Below are 19,551 nucleotides of genomic sequence, written 5' to 3'. Positions count from 1 at the left end.
CCGAATATGGAGTGTTTCTGGCCCCTTTTGCAAGTTCTTAAAGAGCCAGTGTGTACTGGGGCCTTGAGACCTCAAACAGAGGCCTGGCCTGGGGCCAGCACTGATGACCTTGTCTGGGGAAATTCAGTAGCTGAGCTGAAGTGGGAGCAGTCTCAGCCGGCAAGAATTTTCAGGAGCCAATTAGCAGGGGGCGGGGCGCGCGGGGCGGGGCGCGCGGGGCGGGGCGCGCGGGGCGGGGCGCGCGGGGCGGGGCGCGCGGGGCGGGGCGCGCGGGGCGGGGCGCGCGGGGCGGGGCGCGCGGGGCGGGGCGCGCGGGGCGGGGCGCGCGGGGCGGGGCGCGCGGGGCGGGGCGCGCGGGGCGGGGCGCGCGGGGCGGGGCGCGCGGGGCGGGGCGCGCGGGGCGGGGCGCGCGGGGCGGGGCGCGCGGGGCGGGGCGCGCGGCGGGAAGCTGTGGCCGCCTGGGCTCGCCGTTCCGTGTCGGAGGCGGAGGCGGAGCGGGAGGCGCGTTGGGCGCTGGCGGAGGGTCGGGCCGGCCCCGCGTTCGGAGTTCCTCCCTCCGCCGGCGGCACCTCAGAGCGCAGGCTCGGCGCCCGCGGGCCCTGGGTTTTCCCGTTCGCGCCTCAGTCCGGGGCCGGGACGGACCGGGTCCGGGCCGGGGACCCGCCGCGCACGCCCCGCGGAGCCCGGGCCGGGCCGTGGCTCTGGTTGGTGAGGCGCGGGGAGCCCGGCCGCCGCCTCGGAGAGCCCGCCGCCAGGTGAGCCCCTCGCTTGGCCGGGCCCCGGCTGCGCGGCCACGGGAGCGGCGCGCGCCGGAGCGGGGCTCTCAGTTGAGTTTTTTGGTGAAAAAGAGCTGAGTTCCTTCGCCCGCCCCGCCGCCCGGAGGCGTCCCCGGGAGTGCGGGCCCGCGGGGCGCAGGCTGCGGGCGGGCTGAGGCGGGCGGCGTGCTGGGGTCCCGGTGCGGAGCTCGCACCCGTCTCCCCGCCCCCGGGCGCCCGGCCCCCGGGGTCCGCGCCGCCGGCGGGGCCCGGTGCGGGCGGAGCGCGGGGCTCCACGTGCAGAGCTCGCCCGCCCGCCCGCAGGGCACCGCGTAGCCGGCGCGCCCCCTTTCGGTAGGTGGAGCGGGGACCCTCGCAGGGCCGAGGCGGGGGTAATGGCCGGGCCCCTGTTTCTCTGCCCGGTGCGGGCTGGGCGGTAGGGCTGTGTGTCTGCACACAAAGCCCGGTTCTGCAGGGTGCCGCCGCCGGAGCATCCCGCACCTGTGAGTCTCCGTAGCGCCCCCGCCCCTGGCACAGCCTTGCCATCTTTCCTTACGTCTTCTGGCTTTGTACACATACATGATGGGTTCCAGATCGTTGATGTTTCTGCCTCCCTCTCCCTCTCTCTTCCTCTCTGAAATCGATAAAAATATATTTTTTTTTTAAAAAGGGGGATCACTCCGAAACTTTGTTTTCCCCTTGGACGTTTCTACACCTGAGCATATATTTCCCCCCTGTTGATGGCTACATAATATTCCAGTATCTGAATCTTGCTGTTTTCTTTTTAAATTCTCACCGGAAGATTATTTTATTTTAAATATTAAAAATTTTGATTTCAGAGATGGAGAGAAATTGAGAGAAAAACATTGATGAGAGAGAACATAGATCAGCTGCTTCCTGCACATTCCCTACTGGGGATCAGCCTGCAATCATGTGCCCTGTGTGGGAATCAAACCGGGGCCTCCTGGGTGCATTGGTCCATACTCAGCCACTGAGCCACACCATCTGGGCTCGTTTTTTTTTTTTTTTTTTTTTTTTTTTTTAAATTTTAGAGAGGAAGGGAGAAACATTGATGTGAAAGAGGAACATCTACCAGTTGCCTCTTATATATTTATATACCGTAGGCATACACACACACACACACACACACTTTTTTTTTTTTTAAAGAACTATTTTAGAGGGACCAGTAAAATGTGCATTCCATTTCTGCACAAGGGATCATGATTTAGCTCTCTATGTAAACGTTCTGTATATAAAAACATTTTAGAGAAGTGGTTTACCAGATAATATATGCTTGTCGATTTAAATCTTTATAGGTACCAAGAACAGTGATTATCTTACATTGGGAGAAGGGGAAAGAAGTGCTTTTTATTTTCGATCGGGCACCGAAACAGAAACTGCAGTTGTGGTATGAAGAAGGGAAGAGGAAGAACAAGCCGGATCAGAAGACGAAAACTCGGCAGTTCTCAGTCCAGAGGAGGTACAGTTTTTTGGTGCCAGTGATATCAAAAAGGATCTTTTGTTGCTTGATAGTAACAGATGCATACAGCTTTTCTCAAAGACACATGGGCAGTGTTCACAGAGAATATTTCTTAAATAATTATCTTTGTAATTGTGCCATTGTATTCTTTTTAACCCTTGTGAGAATATAAACATATTTCTCTTTCCTGGGCAATGTTCACAGAGAATATCCTATCTAATAAAGGGGGAATATGCTAATTGACCATCACGCCCTCACAACGATGGTGGTGCCCACAGCCAATAAGGAGGGAATATGCTAATTGCTACAACACCCTCAAAGATGGCAGTGCTCACAGCCACAAGATGGTGGCGCCCAGTCCCCTCAGCCCCACCAGCCACCCAGGGCTGGCCCAAGTTTCACTCAAGCCTTGGATGTCGGCTACCCAGCTGCCTAGGGTTGCCCGAGGCTCAGGTAACCAGAGCTGGCTGAGACTTGCGCTGCTGGCAGTGGCAGCAGCAGAGGTGTAATGGGGCGTTGCCTTCCCCTGATCATCAGGTTACCTCCTGTCCCTGAGGGCTCCTGGACTGTGAGAGGGGGAAGGCTGGGCTGAGGGACCTTCCCCCCACTCCAGTGCATGAATTTTCATGCACCAGGCCTATAGTTTCTTAAATATTTCTCTTTGTAATTGTGCCATTGTATTCTTTTTAACTCTTGTGGGAATATAAACATATTTATCCTTCTTTCAACAGTGTCTTTTCTGGGGACTCCCAGGTTTCTGTTTCTAGTCCTGCCCTCTCTCCTGTCCTCTAATTACCTGCAAGGTATCAATGTTTGGATATAAACTCATCATTCTGAGTTCCCTGTAACCCAGTTTGAAGACCTGTGTGAAAGTGCCTGGCCAGCGGGAGGTACTACACTGATAACGGTCCATTTTACCAGTCGTCTTTGAGACGATCATATGTTTTTTTCTTTTTAGTTTACATTATTTGTACATTTAAAAATTCATTTCTTTTCATGATAACACAGACATTTCATCAGAGATTTTCTTTTTAAAGGGTAATCTGATTTTATAGTGATTTTAATCACCATTTTTTCTTCCATTGATTAGTGAATGAGAGCTACAAGCCTGAATTTATAGCTCTTAAGAAGTGGTTGAAAGCTAGGAAGTTTGAAGATACGAATTTAATACCTGCTTGTTTTCCAGGTGAGTCTGGCTGTCAGTCCTCATGACCTTTGTCACAGGAGCCGTGGGCACAGGTGACAGGAACGCAGGGGTGAGCCTTGCAGGCGGCTGTATTATCTCAGGGAGCATATTATGTCAGGCTTCCTGCTTGGTAGCTGTAATTCTCTTTTAAAAAATATATTTTTATTGATTTTAGAGAGGAAGGTAGAAGGAGAGATAGAAACATCAGTGATGAGAAAAAAATCATTGATCGGCTGCCTCCTTCACACTCCATACTGGAGGTTGAGCCCACAACCCAGGCGTGTGCCCTGACCCGGAATCAAACCCTGATCTGGTTTATAGTCGATGTCCAACCACTGATCCATGCTGGCCAGGTTGTAGCTATAATATTTGAGAAGGTGGATTAACATGCTTTACCTTGTTCTAAAAGTAAATTGAAGTGGCTTATGGGAAGACATTCCAAAATGGTGAAATAAAATTTAAAATTACAAAAGGGGGATGAGAATAGAAAAATAAGGCAAAGGCAGGAATAAGGATAATTCATAGAAGTTGTGATCATAGGACCTTGCGGCCTCTCAGAGGCGAGCCACCAATTTGATGCTCCTTTCCAGCAGTGTAGACAGGGATACGCCGGTGACCGAGACTTAGTGCTGTTGTCCATCAGCAGAAGTGCAGACATTCCGGAACTTAGTCTGTAACACACTTTACTTTAACAAGGTCCCGTGGCCACTTCCTGCTGTGCCTTAGTAAGTGTAGGTGGCCGAGCTCTGTTTTCTGAACTTCGTTCAGTCTCTCCCTGCACCCTCCACACCCCCTTTCCCCTAAGAATTGTCAGTCCACTCCCTTTCTATGCCCCTGATTCTATTATATTTACCAGTTTATTCTGTTTAGATTAATAAAAATATATTTTATTGATTTTTTACAGAGGAAGGGAGAGAGATAGAGAGCTAGAAACATCGATGAGAGAGAAACACCCCCCCACCCCACCACCCCACCGAGGATGTGCCCGCAACCAATGTATATGCCCTTGACTGGAATCGAACCTGGGACCTTTCAGTCCGCAGACCGACGCTCTACCACTGAGCCAAACCGGCTTCGGCATATTCTGTTTAGATTTTTTTATTCACTTGATTTTTAGATTCACTTGTTGATAGATATGCATTTGTTGTCACTTTGTTCATAACTTTTATCTTTACCTTTTTCTTCTTCTTCCTCTTCTTAAAGAATACCCTTCAGCATTTCATATAATACTGGTTTAGCGGTGATGAACTCCTTTAGCTTTTTCTTATCTGTGAACCTCTTTATCTGACCTTCAATTCTGAATGATAACTTTTCTGGGTAGAGTAATCTTGGTTGTAGGTTCTTGCTATTCATCACTTTGAGTATTTTTTGCCACTCTCTTCTGGCCTGCATAGTTTCTGTTGAGAAATCAGCTGACAGTCGTATGGGTGCTCCCTTGTAGGTAACTTACTTTTTCTGTTGCTGCTTTCAAGATTCTCTGCTGCTAGACAGTCCAGTTTCTCCCCGTTTGAGTCTGGGTCTCCAGAGTTTTACTGGAACCGGAGTTCAGAGCAGTTGGGAGTTTGTATCTCCTTCCTGGTTGAAAAAGACCGCAGTGCACTCAGTCGTCAGCCTGTTTCCGTGCACACACCTCTGGACCTTTGCTCTTCTGTTCCTCTGCTCCTCCTACCAGTCTAGATGCACTCTTCCCTTTCCTTCTAGCTGTAGAACTTTCTCTCAGCCAGCCTTCCTGTGGTTCTGGATGATGTCTGTTTTTTCTTTTAGTTGTAATTTAAAAAAAATATATATTTTATTGATTTTTACAGAGAGGAAGGGAGAGAGATAGAGAGCTAGAAACGTCAATGAGAGAGAAACATCGACCAGCTGCCTCCTGTACACCCCCCACCGGGGATGTGCCCGCAACCGATGTACATGCCCCTGACCGGAATCGAACCCGGGACCTTTCAGTCCGTAGACCGATGCTCTCCCACTGAGCCAAACCGGCTTTGGCTCTTTTAATTGTAATTTTGATGTGGTTGTGTGAGACAGCAAGTTCAGGTGTTTACCGATATCACCATCTTGGTTCCTCTCCTGCTTTTTTTTTCTAAAGTTTTATATATGTCTCCTTTTTGCCCAATTGACCTCCTCCCCCACAGCCATTCCCACCTTGGGCAAGCCCCCACTGCCCCAGCGTCTGTGTCCATTGGTTATGCTAATATGCATGCATACAAGTCCTTTGGTTACTCTCTAGCCCCCTTCCCCTACCATTTGTCTCTAGATCAATCTATTCTTTTCATCAAATTATGTTGATCATTATATCCCACATTTGAGTGAGATCATGTGAAACTTCTCTTTCTCCGACTGGCTTATTTTGCTTAGCATAATGCTCTCCAGTTCATCCATGTTGTTGCAAATGGTAAGAATTCCTTCTTTTTTATAGCAGCGTAATATTCCATTGTGTAGATGTACCACAGTTTTTTAATCCACTCATCTGCTGATGGGCACTTAGGATGTTTCCAAATCTTAGCTATAGTATATTGTGCTGCTATGAACATAGGGGGTCATATATTCTTTCTGATTGGTGTTTCTGGTTTCTTGAAATATAATCCTAGGAATGGGATTACCGGGTCAAATGGGAGTTCCATTTTTAGTTTTTTGAGGAAACTCCATACTGTTCTCCACAGTGGCTGCAGCAGTCTGCATTCCCACCAGCAGTGCACGAGGGTTCCTTTTTCTCCGCATCTGCGCCAGAACTTGTCGTAGGTTTGTGATAGCCATTCTGACAGGTGTGAGATGGTACCGCATTGTTGTTTTGATTTGCATCTCCTGGATGATAAGTGACTTTGAGCATGTTTTCATATGTCTCTCGTCCTTCTGTATGTCCTCTTTCAAAGAGTGTCTATTTACATCCTTTGACTATTGTTTGATTGGATTGTTTTTCTTCCTTTTGTTAAGTTGTAGGAGTTCTCTGTAAATTTAGGAGATTAAGCCCTTATCGGAAATATCATTGGAAAACATATTCTCCATTGAACACTATGTTGTAGAAAAATATTGGTAAAGTGTCTTCCAGGTTTATCTCATATGCCAAGTTCTGTTCATATGCAGAGGTGGACGGAAGTCGGTTAACAGTTGTGAGTACTCAAAACACACGGTTTATTCTTATATTATAATGCATCGATTATAGTATTATTTATTTGTATTTCAACTGTAAACCTACTTTTGCCCACCTCCTATATGGTTGGAGATAAATTTCCACTTAAATCAGCGTAGGAGTCTAAAGGAAGACTCTGTGGAGGAGGCCATTCTAAGGGCCCCTGAGAGACCCAGGAGCCGCTCTGGAAGGCGCATGGTCTTTAGGTCTCGATTCTGCACTCACTCTGCCCTTCGAGGGTCGCAAACCCAGAGGAGCCAGCACATGTCCGTTTTCCATTAGCCCCCTGGACCCAGAGGGTACGAGACGCCGGCCCTGAGGGTCTCACACATCTTCTGTCCAGAGTGCACTCACCTGCCTGTCTTTGGTTCCCAGATACCGGGCGAGGGCTGATGAGCAAGACGTCCCTGCAGGTGAGAATCTCTCTTGTCCTTGAAGCCCAGTGCAGATGTTGCTGCTTTGCTTTGTGGGCTAACCAAGTGGATTAAAAGTAAGTTCGGCATCCAGGCATCCACTTGCTCGATACGTTTCATACAGCTCTGCCGTTAGAGCTGCGTGTGCAGAGCGGAGACACACCGAGCAGCAGGGCTCGCCCGGAGCAGTTTATTTTGCCGTCACGTGAACATGCCGGCTAGGCGACCTGGCTGCTGTGGCCTCCGTGGCCGTCAGAGGCCCAGGACTTAGTGGCTCTCTGCCCGCGTCCTTGGAGGGAGCGCCACGCTCAGGCCCAGCGAGTAGCGCCTGGAGCCTGAGCAGCAGGACCAAGCAAGGGGGGAGGAAGGACAGCTTCTCCCGCAGGAAAGGGGCTGTGAACCAGCTGCCTCTCAGCTGCCAGCGACACCCCAGCGGCAGGAGGCGACACCTGTGGGCAGTGCCCTCGGGGGGGGGGGGGGTGTTGGGTGGTGAGGAGGGGAGAAGTCTGTTGGGTTGGCAGCCAGCAGTCTGCCACAGCGGATTTTATGAACCAGATCATGTGTTAACCATGCCAAGGGAGGGAGCTGTTCTCATCTGAGAGTCTGCGTAGCAGAGGAGGTGGAACGGAACAGGCAGAGGGAGGTGATCTGATCTCCAAGGTCCATTTATGCCATTTAAAGTACATTTAATACAGTTTTCTGTAAAGCTACTAATCAATTCCTTAATTTTTATTTAAAATAATTTTAATTTTTCAATTTAATTTATATACCCCAACCTTGTACATATGTTTAGTGTAAAGAATGGTAACTTTTAGTGTTTTAATTCTATTATGCTATTTTAATTTTTAAATTACTTTATAATTTTTAATTGTGGCGAAATACATACTACTATAAAATAAAACTTACCATCTTAACCACTTAAGTGGGCAGCTTATTGGCATTAAGCACATGCACATTGTTGGGTAATATTGTTATTTTTTGAACAGAGGTATAATTGACCTCAGATGTAGCAGAGTTTGGAGAGTAGACATATACCTCTCGTGTAGAGCAGTGACTATTGGTCATTTTTAAAAATAGGTTTTTATTTATTTTAGAGAGAGAGGAAGGGAGAAGGAGGAAGATAGAAACATTGATGAGAGAGAAACATGGCATGGATGAGAGAGAAGCATGGATTGGCTGCCTCCTGCACATCCCCTACTGCAGCTGGAGCATGTGTTCCGACCAGGAATCAGACCTTGACCTCCTAGTTCATAGGTCGGTGCTCAGCCATGGAGCCATGCCGGCGGGCTGCACAGCTTTTGTGTTCAGTTTGATGAGTTTTGATGATGAAGAGATTTACTCCAAGGACCATAGAGACCATTTTACCAAGTGGCTTTAAACAAATCCTCACCTGAGGATAAGTTTTAACTGATTTGAGAGAGAGAGAGAGAAAGAGATCCACGTGTGAGAGAAACATTGACAGGCTGTCTCCCTCACCCGCGCTGAAAGCTCGGTGTGGACCTGACCGGGACAGGAGCCGCCACCTTTGGCTGTACAGGCCGGTTCTCTAACCTGGGCACTAGGTGGATTTTTAAAAATCATAATGTCACGGATGTCGGGGCAGGAAGAAGTGGTAGAGATGATCTACAATAGTTTAATCTCAATATACAGAAGAGGCAACTGGAACTGGCACCTAGCTGATTGTCGGCTGACGCCAGTGACAATGCTAGCAGGACCACAACGTCCCGGCGCCTCCCTGTCTCTGGCGTCCGCTACCTGCCTCTTCATTTCCCTCCTCCGTTCCCATCGCCGTGGGAAGAGCTGGACTGCGGCAGGTGGAAGGCGGGCCCCTGTGCTGGGTGCGCTGCCCTGGCTTCCGCTAGTGACATAGGCTGGGAGGGTGGCCAGTCTAGGACAGCCTCTGGCACATGGGCTGCACCAGATGGACGTGTGTGTGTGTGTCTGTGTGTGTGTATCTGTGTCTGTTCTGTCTGTTTCCTGAAGGTGCACAACTTCCGGCCTAAGAAAGCGAAGGGTCAGCTTGCTTTGGGTTGTCAGTGTTTGCACATTCCTTCCCGGTGGAAGGTTGACAGCCACATAACCGACCTTTAACTCCTGTGGGGCCGTCGCCCCTGCGCTGGGGCAGCCTTGCGGGCACCCACTGGCGCAGGGGCTTGGGAGTTAGTCGGTGGTGGTCTCAGTGGCCGGGTTGCCCTGGTTCTCAGCAGATGAGACGGAGGGCTGGAAAAGACGCGCGCTCACAGGCCCTTCCCAGAGCACGGGCGCTCTGAACTCTGCTTTCTTTTCCGGAAGGAGGGCCAGCTGATTATCTCGTTGCCTGAGAGCTGCCTGCTCACCACGGACACGGTGCTTAGGAGCCGCTTAGGGCCGTACATCGCCAGGTAAGTGACCCTCACGTGCTCCCCGGGCACCGCTCCTCCGTAGGCCTGCACCATCGCAGATACGGCACCGAGGCCGAGGCCAGGGGACCCAGCCCCGTGCACAGCTGACACTGCCACGGTGCAGAGGTCTACTCTGGGCTGTGGAGTTTGCTTTTAATTCACCGCAAACTGGGAGGGGGGGTTTGAATCCCGATCTGTCCCAGAAACGGATGATGAGATGGGATAATAAAGGAAATCGTGGCTGAGCGCCTTGCTCATCATAGTAGCTGTTCTCCATCGCAGTAGAGCTTGACAAATCTTCATTTCTCTTTTGTTTTTACCTTCTTTGTACTTGCTTGAACTTGGTTTCAGCTCTGAAGAGCTGTTAACATTAGAGTTAGTTTTAGCCAATACCGGTTTGGCTCAGTGGATAGAGCGTCGGCCTGCGGACTGAAAGGTCCCGGGTTCGATTCCAGTCAAGGGCATGTATCTTGGTTGCGGCACATCCCCAGTAGGGGGTGTGCAGGAGGCAGCTGATCAAACGAAGCTGGGACTCGGTTAGTGAGTCCGTTCTGGTGTGGACGTGACTTGTGCAGACACTTGAAATAAACTGGGCGAGCGCTGACTGGCCCTTCTGTGGGAGCAGAACTAACCACTGTAGCGTCCGTCTTCAATGAAAGTAACTTCTTTCCTTCGCTTTTACTTTGGCCAGGTGGCAGCCGCCCCCGTCTCCGCTGCTGGCGCTGTGCACCTTCCTGGTTGCAGAAAGGCATGCTGGGGACCGGTCTCCCTGGAAGCCCTATCTGGAGGTCTTGCCAAAGGCCTACACCTGCGCCGTGTGTCTGGAGCCCGACGTGGTGGCTCTCCTTCCCAGGCCGCTGGCGGAGGCGGCCAGAGAGCAGAGGATGCGCGTGCGCGAGCTGTTCACTTCCTCCCGAGGCTGCTTCTCCTCCCTGCAGCCCCTGCTCTCCGCTGCCGCCAAGAGCGTCTTCAGCTACCGCGCCTTCCGGTGGGCCTGGTGCACCGTCAACACCAGGGCCGTGTACATGGCGAGGGGCCGCAGGCAGGGCCTGTCGGCGGAGCCCGACACCTGCGCGCTCGCCCCGTTCCTGGACCTGCTGAACCACAGCCCCGCCGTCCAGGTGAGGGGACACATTCTGTGTCCGCAGGAGGGACACGGCCTCAGAGCTGCGACCTAGAACAGTGCGGGGCCCACAGGGAGGGCGTAGCTGGCTCTGGTGACGGCCTGCCGCCCCACCCGCCAGGCGTGCTCCTGTCTCCTCCCAGCCCATCTCCCTCTGGCTGCAGAGCCCCGTGTTATATCCCCATTTCCTCCTCCCCAGGCCTTAACCTGCAGCCTGCCCTCCCTCACCCACTGTGGTACAGTCCTCCTCCTTCCAGAACTGGCCTGGAGTGTGGTTTGCACTCTGTCCCGACCCTTGTATACTTGGGGCCTTGCTTCCGCTTGATCTCTGCTGTGCTCTCTGGTTCATGTCCTCTCCCTCTCTGAGCTCTGCAGTCTTAGAGGCCGGCACTCTGCTTTGTTCCTTTTGTCATCCCAGTGCTCAGCCCAGGGCCTGGCACGTAGTAGGCCTTCCATAAAGCTTTATTAAAAAAGTACACACACACACACACACAAACCTTTACTGAATGGGGAAACGAGTCGGAATCATCAGAGGATCCTGCGTTGGGAGAGTCGGAGCCCTCGCTCTCTGCCCTGCTCCCCTGTGGCACCGGGTGAGCCAGCCCTCGCGGTCCCCGGGGAGGCACTCCGGCCGGGACCCACGCTCACCGTCCTCTTCCCACCGTGCCGCCCGGTTAGCCGCTGCCGTGGGGAGGGCGTGGGAGGCCCCGCCGTGCCGTCCGAGGCCACGCACTCCTTGCCGTCCGCTTGTCACACCGAGTGCGGGAGGCCGAGCCGGGAGGGTGTGTCTGGCTGCCGCCCATGAGAGGAGTCGGGCATATACACAGGATGCTGGACATGGACTCGCCAATTGGCGGACTGGCTTCTTATTGGGCTGTTCGTGCCCTTACGCCCCCAGGACCAGTGATTTCCCAGGACCAGCGATTTTACGGTTGTGTGGGTCCCGCCTCCCGCAGCCTGGGACACATGGCTCCCAGCCCTCTCTGTCCTCTTCCCTCTCTGCCCTCTTCTCCCTCTGCCCTCTTCCCTCTGCCCTCTTTCCTCTGCCCTCTTTCCTCCCTGCCCTCTATGGAAAAAGATGGCCGGCGGGGCGGGTCTAACATGCGTGCAGCTGGCTTTTGGCATGAGACTCCAAACCACAGCCTTACTCTGTTGTTGCTGCTGGCAGGTGGGGATTGCAGCCTGCTCCTCCTCCGCGCCTCGCTGGGGCTTGCTGGGCTTTGCTGCTAAGGAAGGAGGCCTCAGTGCCTGCACCCACGCCTTTCTGTGGGGAGCAGGTAGGTCTTGTCTTTTCCTCTCTACCATCAACTCACCATCAGTCACACCTCCATAGGCAGTGTCAGCCGTGTCAGGCTAAGACAGGTTCTGCGGGGGCCCCAGAGGCCTGGCGCGCAGCTCCCCTGCTCTCGCTGGCCGTCCCGGCTGGTGCGGAGGCTTCCCACGCTGGTTGCTCTGCCAGCCAGACGGCCCCCCACCTGGTCCTCAGCCTAGCCCAGCGGTCGGCAAACTCAGTAAACGGCCAAATATCAACAGGACAATGATTGAAATTTCTTCTGAGAGCCAAATTTTTTAAACTTAAACTTCTAACGCCACTTCTTCAACGTAGACACGCCCGGGCCGTGGTGTTTTGTGGAAGAGCCACACTCCAGGGGCCAAAGAGCCGCATGTGGCTCTCAAGTCGCAGTTTGCCGATTATGGGCCTATCAGGTTCACCTCCCTGCCAGCGCTGGAAGTCATCCAGACAAATAAACGACATCGTCCCAGGGAGCCAGGAGCCTCGTTACTACAGAGCCTGCTTCCTGTGGTCGCCGCTGTGCTGCCCGAGTGCAGCCTGGGGGCCCGGGAGGCTGACCGCCCGCCCCGCTCCCCTCCCTCCCGGGGTTACCCATCGTCAGGTTCGCCGTCCCCAGGACCAGGGCTGGGACCCCCCCACAGGGGGCGAATGGGGCCAGGTAGGGGCTGCCGGGGGACCTTCCTTTCTCCACGTGTGGTTCCGTTCAGCGGTGAGTGTTCCAGCGGGCATTGGCTTACATAAACGTCATAACTCAGTCTTGGTTTTGGGTTTTGCTTTAAAAACGAACCATCTTCCCCCCAGGTGGACGCGGCGTTTAACGAGGAGAGCCGCTGCTACGAGGTCAGGACGGGCTCAGGCTGCCGGCGGCACCAGGAGGTGTTCATCTGCTACGGCGCCCACGACAGCCGGCGGCTGCTGCTGGAGTACGGCTTCGTGCCCCGCGCCAGCCCCCACGCCTGCGTGCCCGTCCCGCCAGGTGGCTGCTCCGGCTCATCCCTGCGCGGGCGTACACTCCCCATCGGGGGCGGGCTCTTCTAAGTTTTAGTAAAAATGGCAGGCCTTTTTTCCTTCCGAATATTTTTATTGGATTCAGAGAAGAAGGGAGAGGGAGAGAGAAGCATCCGCGATGAGAGAGAACCACTGACCGGCTGCCTCCTGCACGCCCCCCAGTGGGCCTCAGGAGGCTTGTGCCCATCGAGCCCACAGCCCACGTGCCTGACAGAGAATTAAGCTGTGATCTCCGGGTTCAACCTCTGCACCACACCGGCCAGGCAGCAGTCCTTCAAATGGGTATCGTTTATTTTCTCCGAGGTAGGGCTGGCCTTACTCGGGCTGTATTAAAATAATTGCAATAACTAAGTAAAAACTCCGAAGCTTTGACCAACATTGAGGGTGAGAAGAACCGGGAAGAGTTCATTGAGCTCGGTCGGGCAGGATGGAGGCACAGGAAGATGCAAGGAGATGCCTGCTTAGAGATGGGAGAAACGGGACTCCCCGTACGGAGACGTGTCGCCGTCACTGAGGGAGGACAGCACGTGGCCGTGCAGACCTGCCGGGTGGAAGGCCTGTGCTCCCCAGAGAGGCGCAGGCCCTGCTCTGGGGCTTTGCCCCCAGGAAGGCCTGGGTGTCGCTCTTTTGTGCCTGTTACGTAGCCATCACCTCGGTGTTGCCCTTCCTGAGACCAGGATTTAGCTGGTTCATTTATGCTGTGGCCCGGCTGGTGTGGCTCCGTGGTTGAGTGTCGACCTGCCTATGAACCAGGAGGTCACAGTTCGTTCCTGGTCAGGGCACTGCCTGCCTGCCCACTGGCCAGAGCCCGGGCTGCGGGCTCCATCCCGGTGGGGCGTGCAGGGGGCAGCCGATCAGCGAGTTCTCTCATCACTGATGTTTCTGTCTCTGTCTCCCCGTCCTCTCTGAAATCAATAAAAACATTTGAAAAACATGCGCTGTGAAAGCTCCCAACAAAGGGGGAGACAGCAGTGGGAGCCGGGCCTTCTCCGGGCGGCGGAGACTCCAGCGTGAGGAGCCATAGGCACCCAGCGGGCGATGAGGCTGTTCTGGTGCAGGTTCTGGCGGAACCAGGAACCCGTCCGGGGGGTGCTCCTCCATCCCACGGGTGTTTGGTCCCCGCCTCGTGGAGTTCCGTGGCTTTTCCAGAGCGGAGGACGGTCTCAGCGTGGGCCTGGAAGAAGAGACCTCTGTTTTGTATGAATGAGGTCACACTTTACACTTGTCTGGGTTGCAATGGGAAGGAAAGTAAGCTGAGAAGGAAAGGTTTATTCTTTTGTCTGAATTACACCCTAAATCTCAGTCTGATTTTTTTTTTATGTAGATATGCTTGTTAAATACCTTCCATCAGCAGATAAGCAGATGAACAAAAAGATTGCCATTTTAAAGGATCATGACCTTATAGAGTAAGTATTGCTCTCACAGTGGTTCCGTGGGGAAATGGTGATAAAATGGAGGGCTAGGGCTCTGTAGGGAGGACACCTGGCTCTCACCAGCGGGCAGGTAGGTGTGACCGAGCGCTTACTCTGCGGGTGTCATGGGGACACGGGAGCGTGAGATTCTTTTCAGGGAAGCTTTCAGGGGCGCAGCGGCCAGCGTGGACAGGGCATCCTGGTGCCAGCGGAGAGCCTGGGTGTGCTGGTTGGTGGCCCAGGTTGCGTTTGTCTCTGAATGTGGTCCAGTGGGTGCCATCGGCTGGTGGGGGCCAGACTGGCCCTCACCTAACACAGTGGCTGGTGACTCCCAGGGCGCTCCGTTCTGTGGCTGAAGGGCAGTGTGAGGGGCCGGCTCAGTCGCAGGCCTGGTGCTGGGTGGTGGTGCTGGTTTAACCCCAGACCACCCGCGGCGCCGGCCTGTCTCCCTGCGCCTGGCCCGGGCTGCCGCGGGGCCTCATCCGGCGCAGCCTCTGGCCCAAGCGCCTGGGAAACAGCTGCTTGCTTTTCTCTTTTTTAACACGAGAGACCTTCCTGTCTTCAGGCTTCACCGTTAGGAACTGAAGACTTTTCTCCTTTTGTCTTTCTGACCAAGACCGCAGGCTCTGTAACGCTTAGTGCCGCTTTAGAGAGACTGCTGTGCCCCGAAGTCCTAGTGACGGTGACCTGTCCTGTCCCCCCGCAGGAACCTGACGTTCGGATGGGACGGGCCGTCCTGGCGGCTGCTCACGGCGCTGCGGCTGCTGTGCCTGGAGCCTGCGGAGTTGTGAGTGCGGGCGGGCGGGCGCTCCCGTGGGCAGGCGCGCTCTCTGCGTGTCCCCGTGTCCGCTTTGTGGGAGCCTCACGGTCAGTGTGTGGTTGGTGGCACTTTGAGTCTCTCCTCAGAGGCCCCCCGGGGACCTCAGCTTGTTCAGAAGTGCAGGCACTGGCACTGCCCAGAGGGTCTGAGGGGGTGGGTTTCCGTTCTGCCCCGGGGCAGAGCCAGGGCGAGGCCTGGGCGTGTTCTGGGGAGGCGCAGGGGAGCCTGGTGTCCATGGTCCCGGCCCGGCTTCCACGGGAGGACCGGGGCTCCATGGCTGTGCTGCTGCCGTTCTCCTGCCGTGGTGCCGGTCGGAGCCGCGAGCAGGAAGGACTTCCTGGAGGGGTGGAGCCCCGAGTGGGGGGAGTCGCGTGAGAGGGCTCAGTGCCCAGATGTGGTGTGCTCGTTCCGCTCGTTCTGCTTTACTAAAAATTTTTTAATTTTTTAATTTTATTTTTTATTCATTGATTTTTTACAGAGAAAAGGGAAAGGGGTAGAGAGTTAGAAACATCGATGAGAGAGAAAAATCCATCAGCTGCCTCCTGCACACCCCCACTGGGGATGTGCCCACAACCAAGGTACATGCCCTTGCCCGGAATTGAACCCGGGACCTTTGAGTCCTCAGACTGACGCTCTATCCACTGAGCCACACTGGTTAGGGCGGGCCTCTCAGGTTTTGGCTCTGCATTTCTAATTGCCTTCAGTACTTGCACTCGGACATTGCCGCAGCCCAGGCACCATGCCTGTCGCCACTTCCCCTGGAGACGCTGTCCGTCAGCATCCATTTCTCCACCCTTCCTCCCATTGGCTGCTCCCAGCGGATGGGGACACTGCCGCCTTTGGCTCGGCTTCCTGCTGTGGCTCCCTCGTTAAAACGTTCTTACTGATTTCAGAGAGAGGAAGGAGGGCAGAGAGACAGAAACATTAACGATGAGAGAGACTCATCCATCTCTGCCTCCTGGACTCCCGCACACCCCACTCTGGGGATCAAGCCCACAACCGGGCCTGTGCCCTGGCTGGGAATTGAACCGTGATCTCCGTGGTTCATGGGTCCACGCTCAACCGCTGAGCCACACCAGCCGAGCTGCTCTTGCTCCTTCTTGCCTACCCTCAAACGCGTACCACCTGCCCGCCCGTGGGCCAGACCCGGGGCCGAGTCCTGTTCCCACTATCCTTCTTGTAAATCGTGTCCGTGTCAGCACAGGAGGAGCACGTGGTGGAGCGTGGGAGCCTGTGGGCGGGTTCTGAGAGGAATCCCCATGGGAGGGCTTTAGAAGCTTCTGGAAACTAGAGGCTGTGTGTGTGTGTTCAGTGTAATGGTCGTCTTCATTTGGTGAGGCCCTGCTGAAATGACCTTACTAAACATTATGTTCTAGTCTGTGCTGGAAAAAAGTCCTTCTTGGGGAGATAGTTTCAGACGTGAATGAGAAGAAGAGTTTGGACATCGCCCAGAAAATATGCTGCTACCTCACAGAGGAGGCTAGCGCTATGCTTCAAAAGGTACGTTTCTTTAATGTATTTTTAAAAATTGGTTTCAGAGAGGAAGGGAGAGGAAGGGAGAGGTAGAAACATCAACGATGAGAGGGAATCATTGGTTGGCTGCCTCCTGCACGTTGGACTGAGCCTGCCACCCAGGCATGTGCTTTTGACCGGAATCGAACCTGGGACCCTTCAGTCTGCAGGCCGACGCGCTCTCTGCTGAGCCAAACTGGCCAGGGCTTACATCTTTTTCTTGAAGAAGTGTTTGATTAACAAGTTACTTGTTTGGGGCATGTTGGGTAGGGATGGCATACCTTCTCTGAGTGTTGTTGAATGCCTTATATACTTGAACATTGATGCTACCTGGTTTTTGACTATTAACATTGTGCCTGCACCTTTTAATAGCTAAAATTACCACATGAATTCTTGATAATAGATTTTAAGTACTCTTTTCCTTTTATTTTTATTTAGTTACTATTTTAATTAAATGAAAAAAGAGCTGCCCCAGCTGGTTTTGCTCAGTGGATAGAGTGTTGGCCTGTGAACTCAAGGGGCCTGGGTTTGATTCCGGTCAAGGGCACGTGCCCAGCTGCTGGCTTGATACCCAGAGGGGGACATGCAGGAGGCAGTCAGTCAGTGATTCTCTCATCACTGATGTTTCTCTCTCCCCCTCTCCCTTCCTCTCTGACATCAATTAAAAAATAAAAATAAATAAATAAAAGAGCAGCTCATTTGAATAAAAACATTACTGGGATTTAAACTATTTTAATGAACTTTGAAGGCAACATTGTGCTCAGTGGAATAAATCAGAGTGCAGGAAACAGACTGCTCCTCTGGGAGGACCTGGGACAGGCAGGGCATGGAGCCGGACGATGGAGGATGCCAGGGCTGGGGGCAGTTTCTGGTGATGATTACATAACATTGTGGACATTCTAAATACCACTGCACTGTACATTTAAAAACGCTCAAGCCAAAACCAGTTTGGCTCAGTGGATAGAGCATTGGCCTTCGGACTTAAGGGTCGCTGGTTCGATTCCGGTCAAGGGCATGTATCTTGGTTGCGGGCACATCCTCGGTGGGGGGTGTGCAGGAGACAGCTGATCAATGATTCTCTTTCACCGATGTTTCTGACTCTCTATCCCCCTCCCTTCCTCTCTATAAAAAAACAATAAAATATATTAAAAAAATATTAAAAAAAAATAAATAAAAGCGCTCAAAATGGTAAATGTTATGTATGTTGATTATTATAAAAAGTTAAAAATCTCTTGCAGGTTTCTCACATGAAGGAGAAGGAAATGGCGGGGACACACCAGCTCACTCTGGTGGAGACGCTGTGGACAGAGGAGCTGAAGATCCTCCGGGCGTCTGCCGAGACAATGAGCAGTGTGCAGAGGCTGTTCGCCTCACCCAGGTGCCCCGCCCGATGCCACCCCCTCTGCGGATGCGACACCTAAAACACTGAGCACTAAGGCACGCTTTACCCAGAACCGCGTACACCGACGGAGGCTCCCATTAAATGGTGTGCTTGACGCCGAAACCGGTGTGGCTCAGTGGATAGAGCGTCGGCCTGCGGACTGAAGGGTCCCAGGTTCGATTCTGGTCAAGGGCATGTACCTTGGTTGTGGGCACATCCCCAGTAGGGGGTGTGCAGGAGGCAGCTGGTTGATGTTCCTCTCTCATCGATGTTTCTAGCTCTCTATCTCTCTCCCTTCCTCTCTGTAAAAAATCAATAAAATATATTAAAAAAAAAAATAAATGGTGTGCTTGATCCTGGGCCTGTACCTTCCCTGGGGGCGGGGACCTTGGAGGATGTGCAGGGCCAGGTGCTAGGATGGCAGGGCTGCAGGTGAGGAAGGGCACGCCATCCTAATGGCACCTCTGATGCCCACTGAACAGCCCCTGGGGGAAGACGCCTCTGCCTGAGGAAGCTGGGCCCACTGAGAGGGAGCCCGAGCGGGCTGCGGTCAGCCTGGCCTCACCAGCACTCCACCTTCACTCCTGCCCGCACTCCACTCCCGCCCCCACCCTTACCCCCACCCCCGCCCCCACCCCGGGTGTGGTCTTTCTTCCCTGAAGGGTGAGCTGCTGCCCTGGCTCAGCAGGAAGGGCCAGCAGGGGAGCTTCTGTGACCTCAGGGTCAGGTAACAGGGAGGGCGGGCAGTCCTGCGTGCCAGCGCCTTCTGCCCAGCTGACTTCCCGCTGAAAGGAGGTTGTTGGGCTGGAGTGGCTGTTCCCTTTGCTCTATCCCGCTCCCAGCAGAGGGGGAGGAGCCGGCACTGGCAGCAGAGGCCCAGGTGACGCTGCCCACCCCTGCCTCAGAGCCAGGCCGGCTGCTCGGAGGGCACCCGGCGCAGACTGGGTTTGGGAAGGGAAAGCTGGTGAATGAAGAGAGTGTGGCCTGCCTCGCTGTGGGCTGGTGTCCGGTGGTCGTCAGCATGCCCCTGACCTGTGGGGCTGTGTGCCTCTGCTCTGCGTGGCTGTCACCTTCCTGGTGCTGTTGGGAGGTCAGGAGGGACGTGCTTGTGCCCAGTGGGCCCTTTGGAATTATGGCTCTTTGCCTTTCCTCTTATTTATTTAAAAAAATACATTTTCATTGATTTCCGAGAGGAAGGGAGAGGAAGAGAAACATCCATGAGAGAACCATTGATCCACTGCCTCCTGCACGCCCCCCACTGGGGATGGAGCCCACAACCCGGGCCTGCGCCCTGACCGGGCATCGACCCCTGACCTCCTGGTTCAGAGGTCGACGCTCAGCCCCTGAGCTGGGCTGGCCGGGAGCTTCTTTAAAATCACAAAAGCCTTTAGGACCGGGCTTCCCTCGGAGTGAGGCTTGGATGTGAAGTTTGCTCTCAACAGGCCTTTTCAGACTCTGGCTCTGGATTACTACTCACAGCGATCTCATGCCTGTAATGACAGCAGGCAGGACGGGGCGGTCAGAGCAGGCGTGTCACTGCACAGAAGCCAGGCTGCTGCTTATGACCTGGACTTCACCGAACCGAAGACAGAGCGAGCCTCCCCCTCCAGGGCCACGGAGCACCTCCCGCCCGCCGCCCGCCCATGCTGTGCTGAG

At 53.9% G+C, this 19,551-nt stretch overlaps 1 protein-coding gene across 4 annotated transcripts; it reads left to right on the top strand.

The window, feature by feature from the left end:
- Positions 1 to 499: 499 nt before the first annotated feature.
- SETD4 (SET domain containing 4) lies at positions 500 to 18,111 on the top strand. Of its 4 annotated transcripts, none has more exons than XM_036448501.2 (11): positions 504 to 755; positions 2,072 to 2,235; positions 3,326 to 3,421; positions 6,927 to 6,964; positions 9,257 to 9,345; positions 10,037 to 10,466; positions 12,564 to 12,738; positions 14,095 to 14,176; positions 14,889 to 14,969; positions 16,379 to 16,502; positions 17,753 to 18,111. In XM_036448501.2, the coding sequence occupies exons 2-11, from the start codon at positions 2,166 to 2,168 to the stop codon at positions 17,933 to 17,935; spliced, it is 1,368 nt and encodes a 455-aa protein (XP_036304394.1). In that variant the 5' UTR covers positions 504 to 755; positions 2,072 to 2,165; the 3' UTR covers positions 17,936 to 18,111. The 4 variants fall into 4 exon arrangements, 3 of the variants coding, with proteins under 3 accessions (XP_045441178.1, XP_036304394.1, XP_045441179.1); XM_045585223.1 differs by lacking the exon at positions 504 to 755 and adding an exon at positions 2,967 to 3,125; XM_045585222.1 differs by lacking the exon at positions 3,326 to 3,421 and having other exon boundaries at positions 500 to 755.
- The last annotated feature ends 1,440 nt before the right edge of the window (positions 18,112 to 19,551 follow it).

The sequence above is a fragment of the Pipistrellus kuhlii genome, unplaced genomic scaffold (genome assembly GCF_014108245.1).
Source record: "Pipistrellus kuhlii isolate mPipKuh1 unplaced genomic scaffold, mPipKuh1.p scaffold_m20_p_2, whole genome shotgun sequence".
NCBI lineage: Eukaryota > Metazoa > Chordata > Mammalia > Chiroptera > Vespertilionidae > Pipistrellus > Pipistrellus kuhlii.
The sequence above is the reverse complement of the archived record's forward strand: the minus strand, read 5'-3'. Positions and strand labels throughout refer to the sequence as shown.

Bases quoted from the DNA above. Each gene is read 5' to 3' on its own strand.
- SETD4 (XM_036448501.2), top strand. From the start codon at position 2,166: ATGAAGAAGGGAAGAGGAAGAACAAGCCGGATCAGAAGACGAAAACTC. The intron at 2,236-3,325 runs GTACAGTTTTTT...TCCATTGATTAG, and splicing joins CAGTTCTCAGTCCAGAGGAG to TGAATGAGAGCTACAAGCCT. The intron at 9,346-10,036 runs GTAAGTGACCCT...TACTTTGGCCAG, and splicing joins TTAGGGCCGTACATCGCCAG to GTGGCAGCCGCCCCCGTCTC.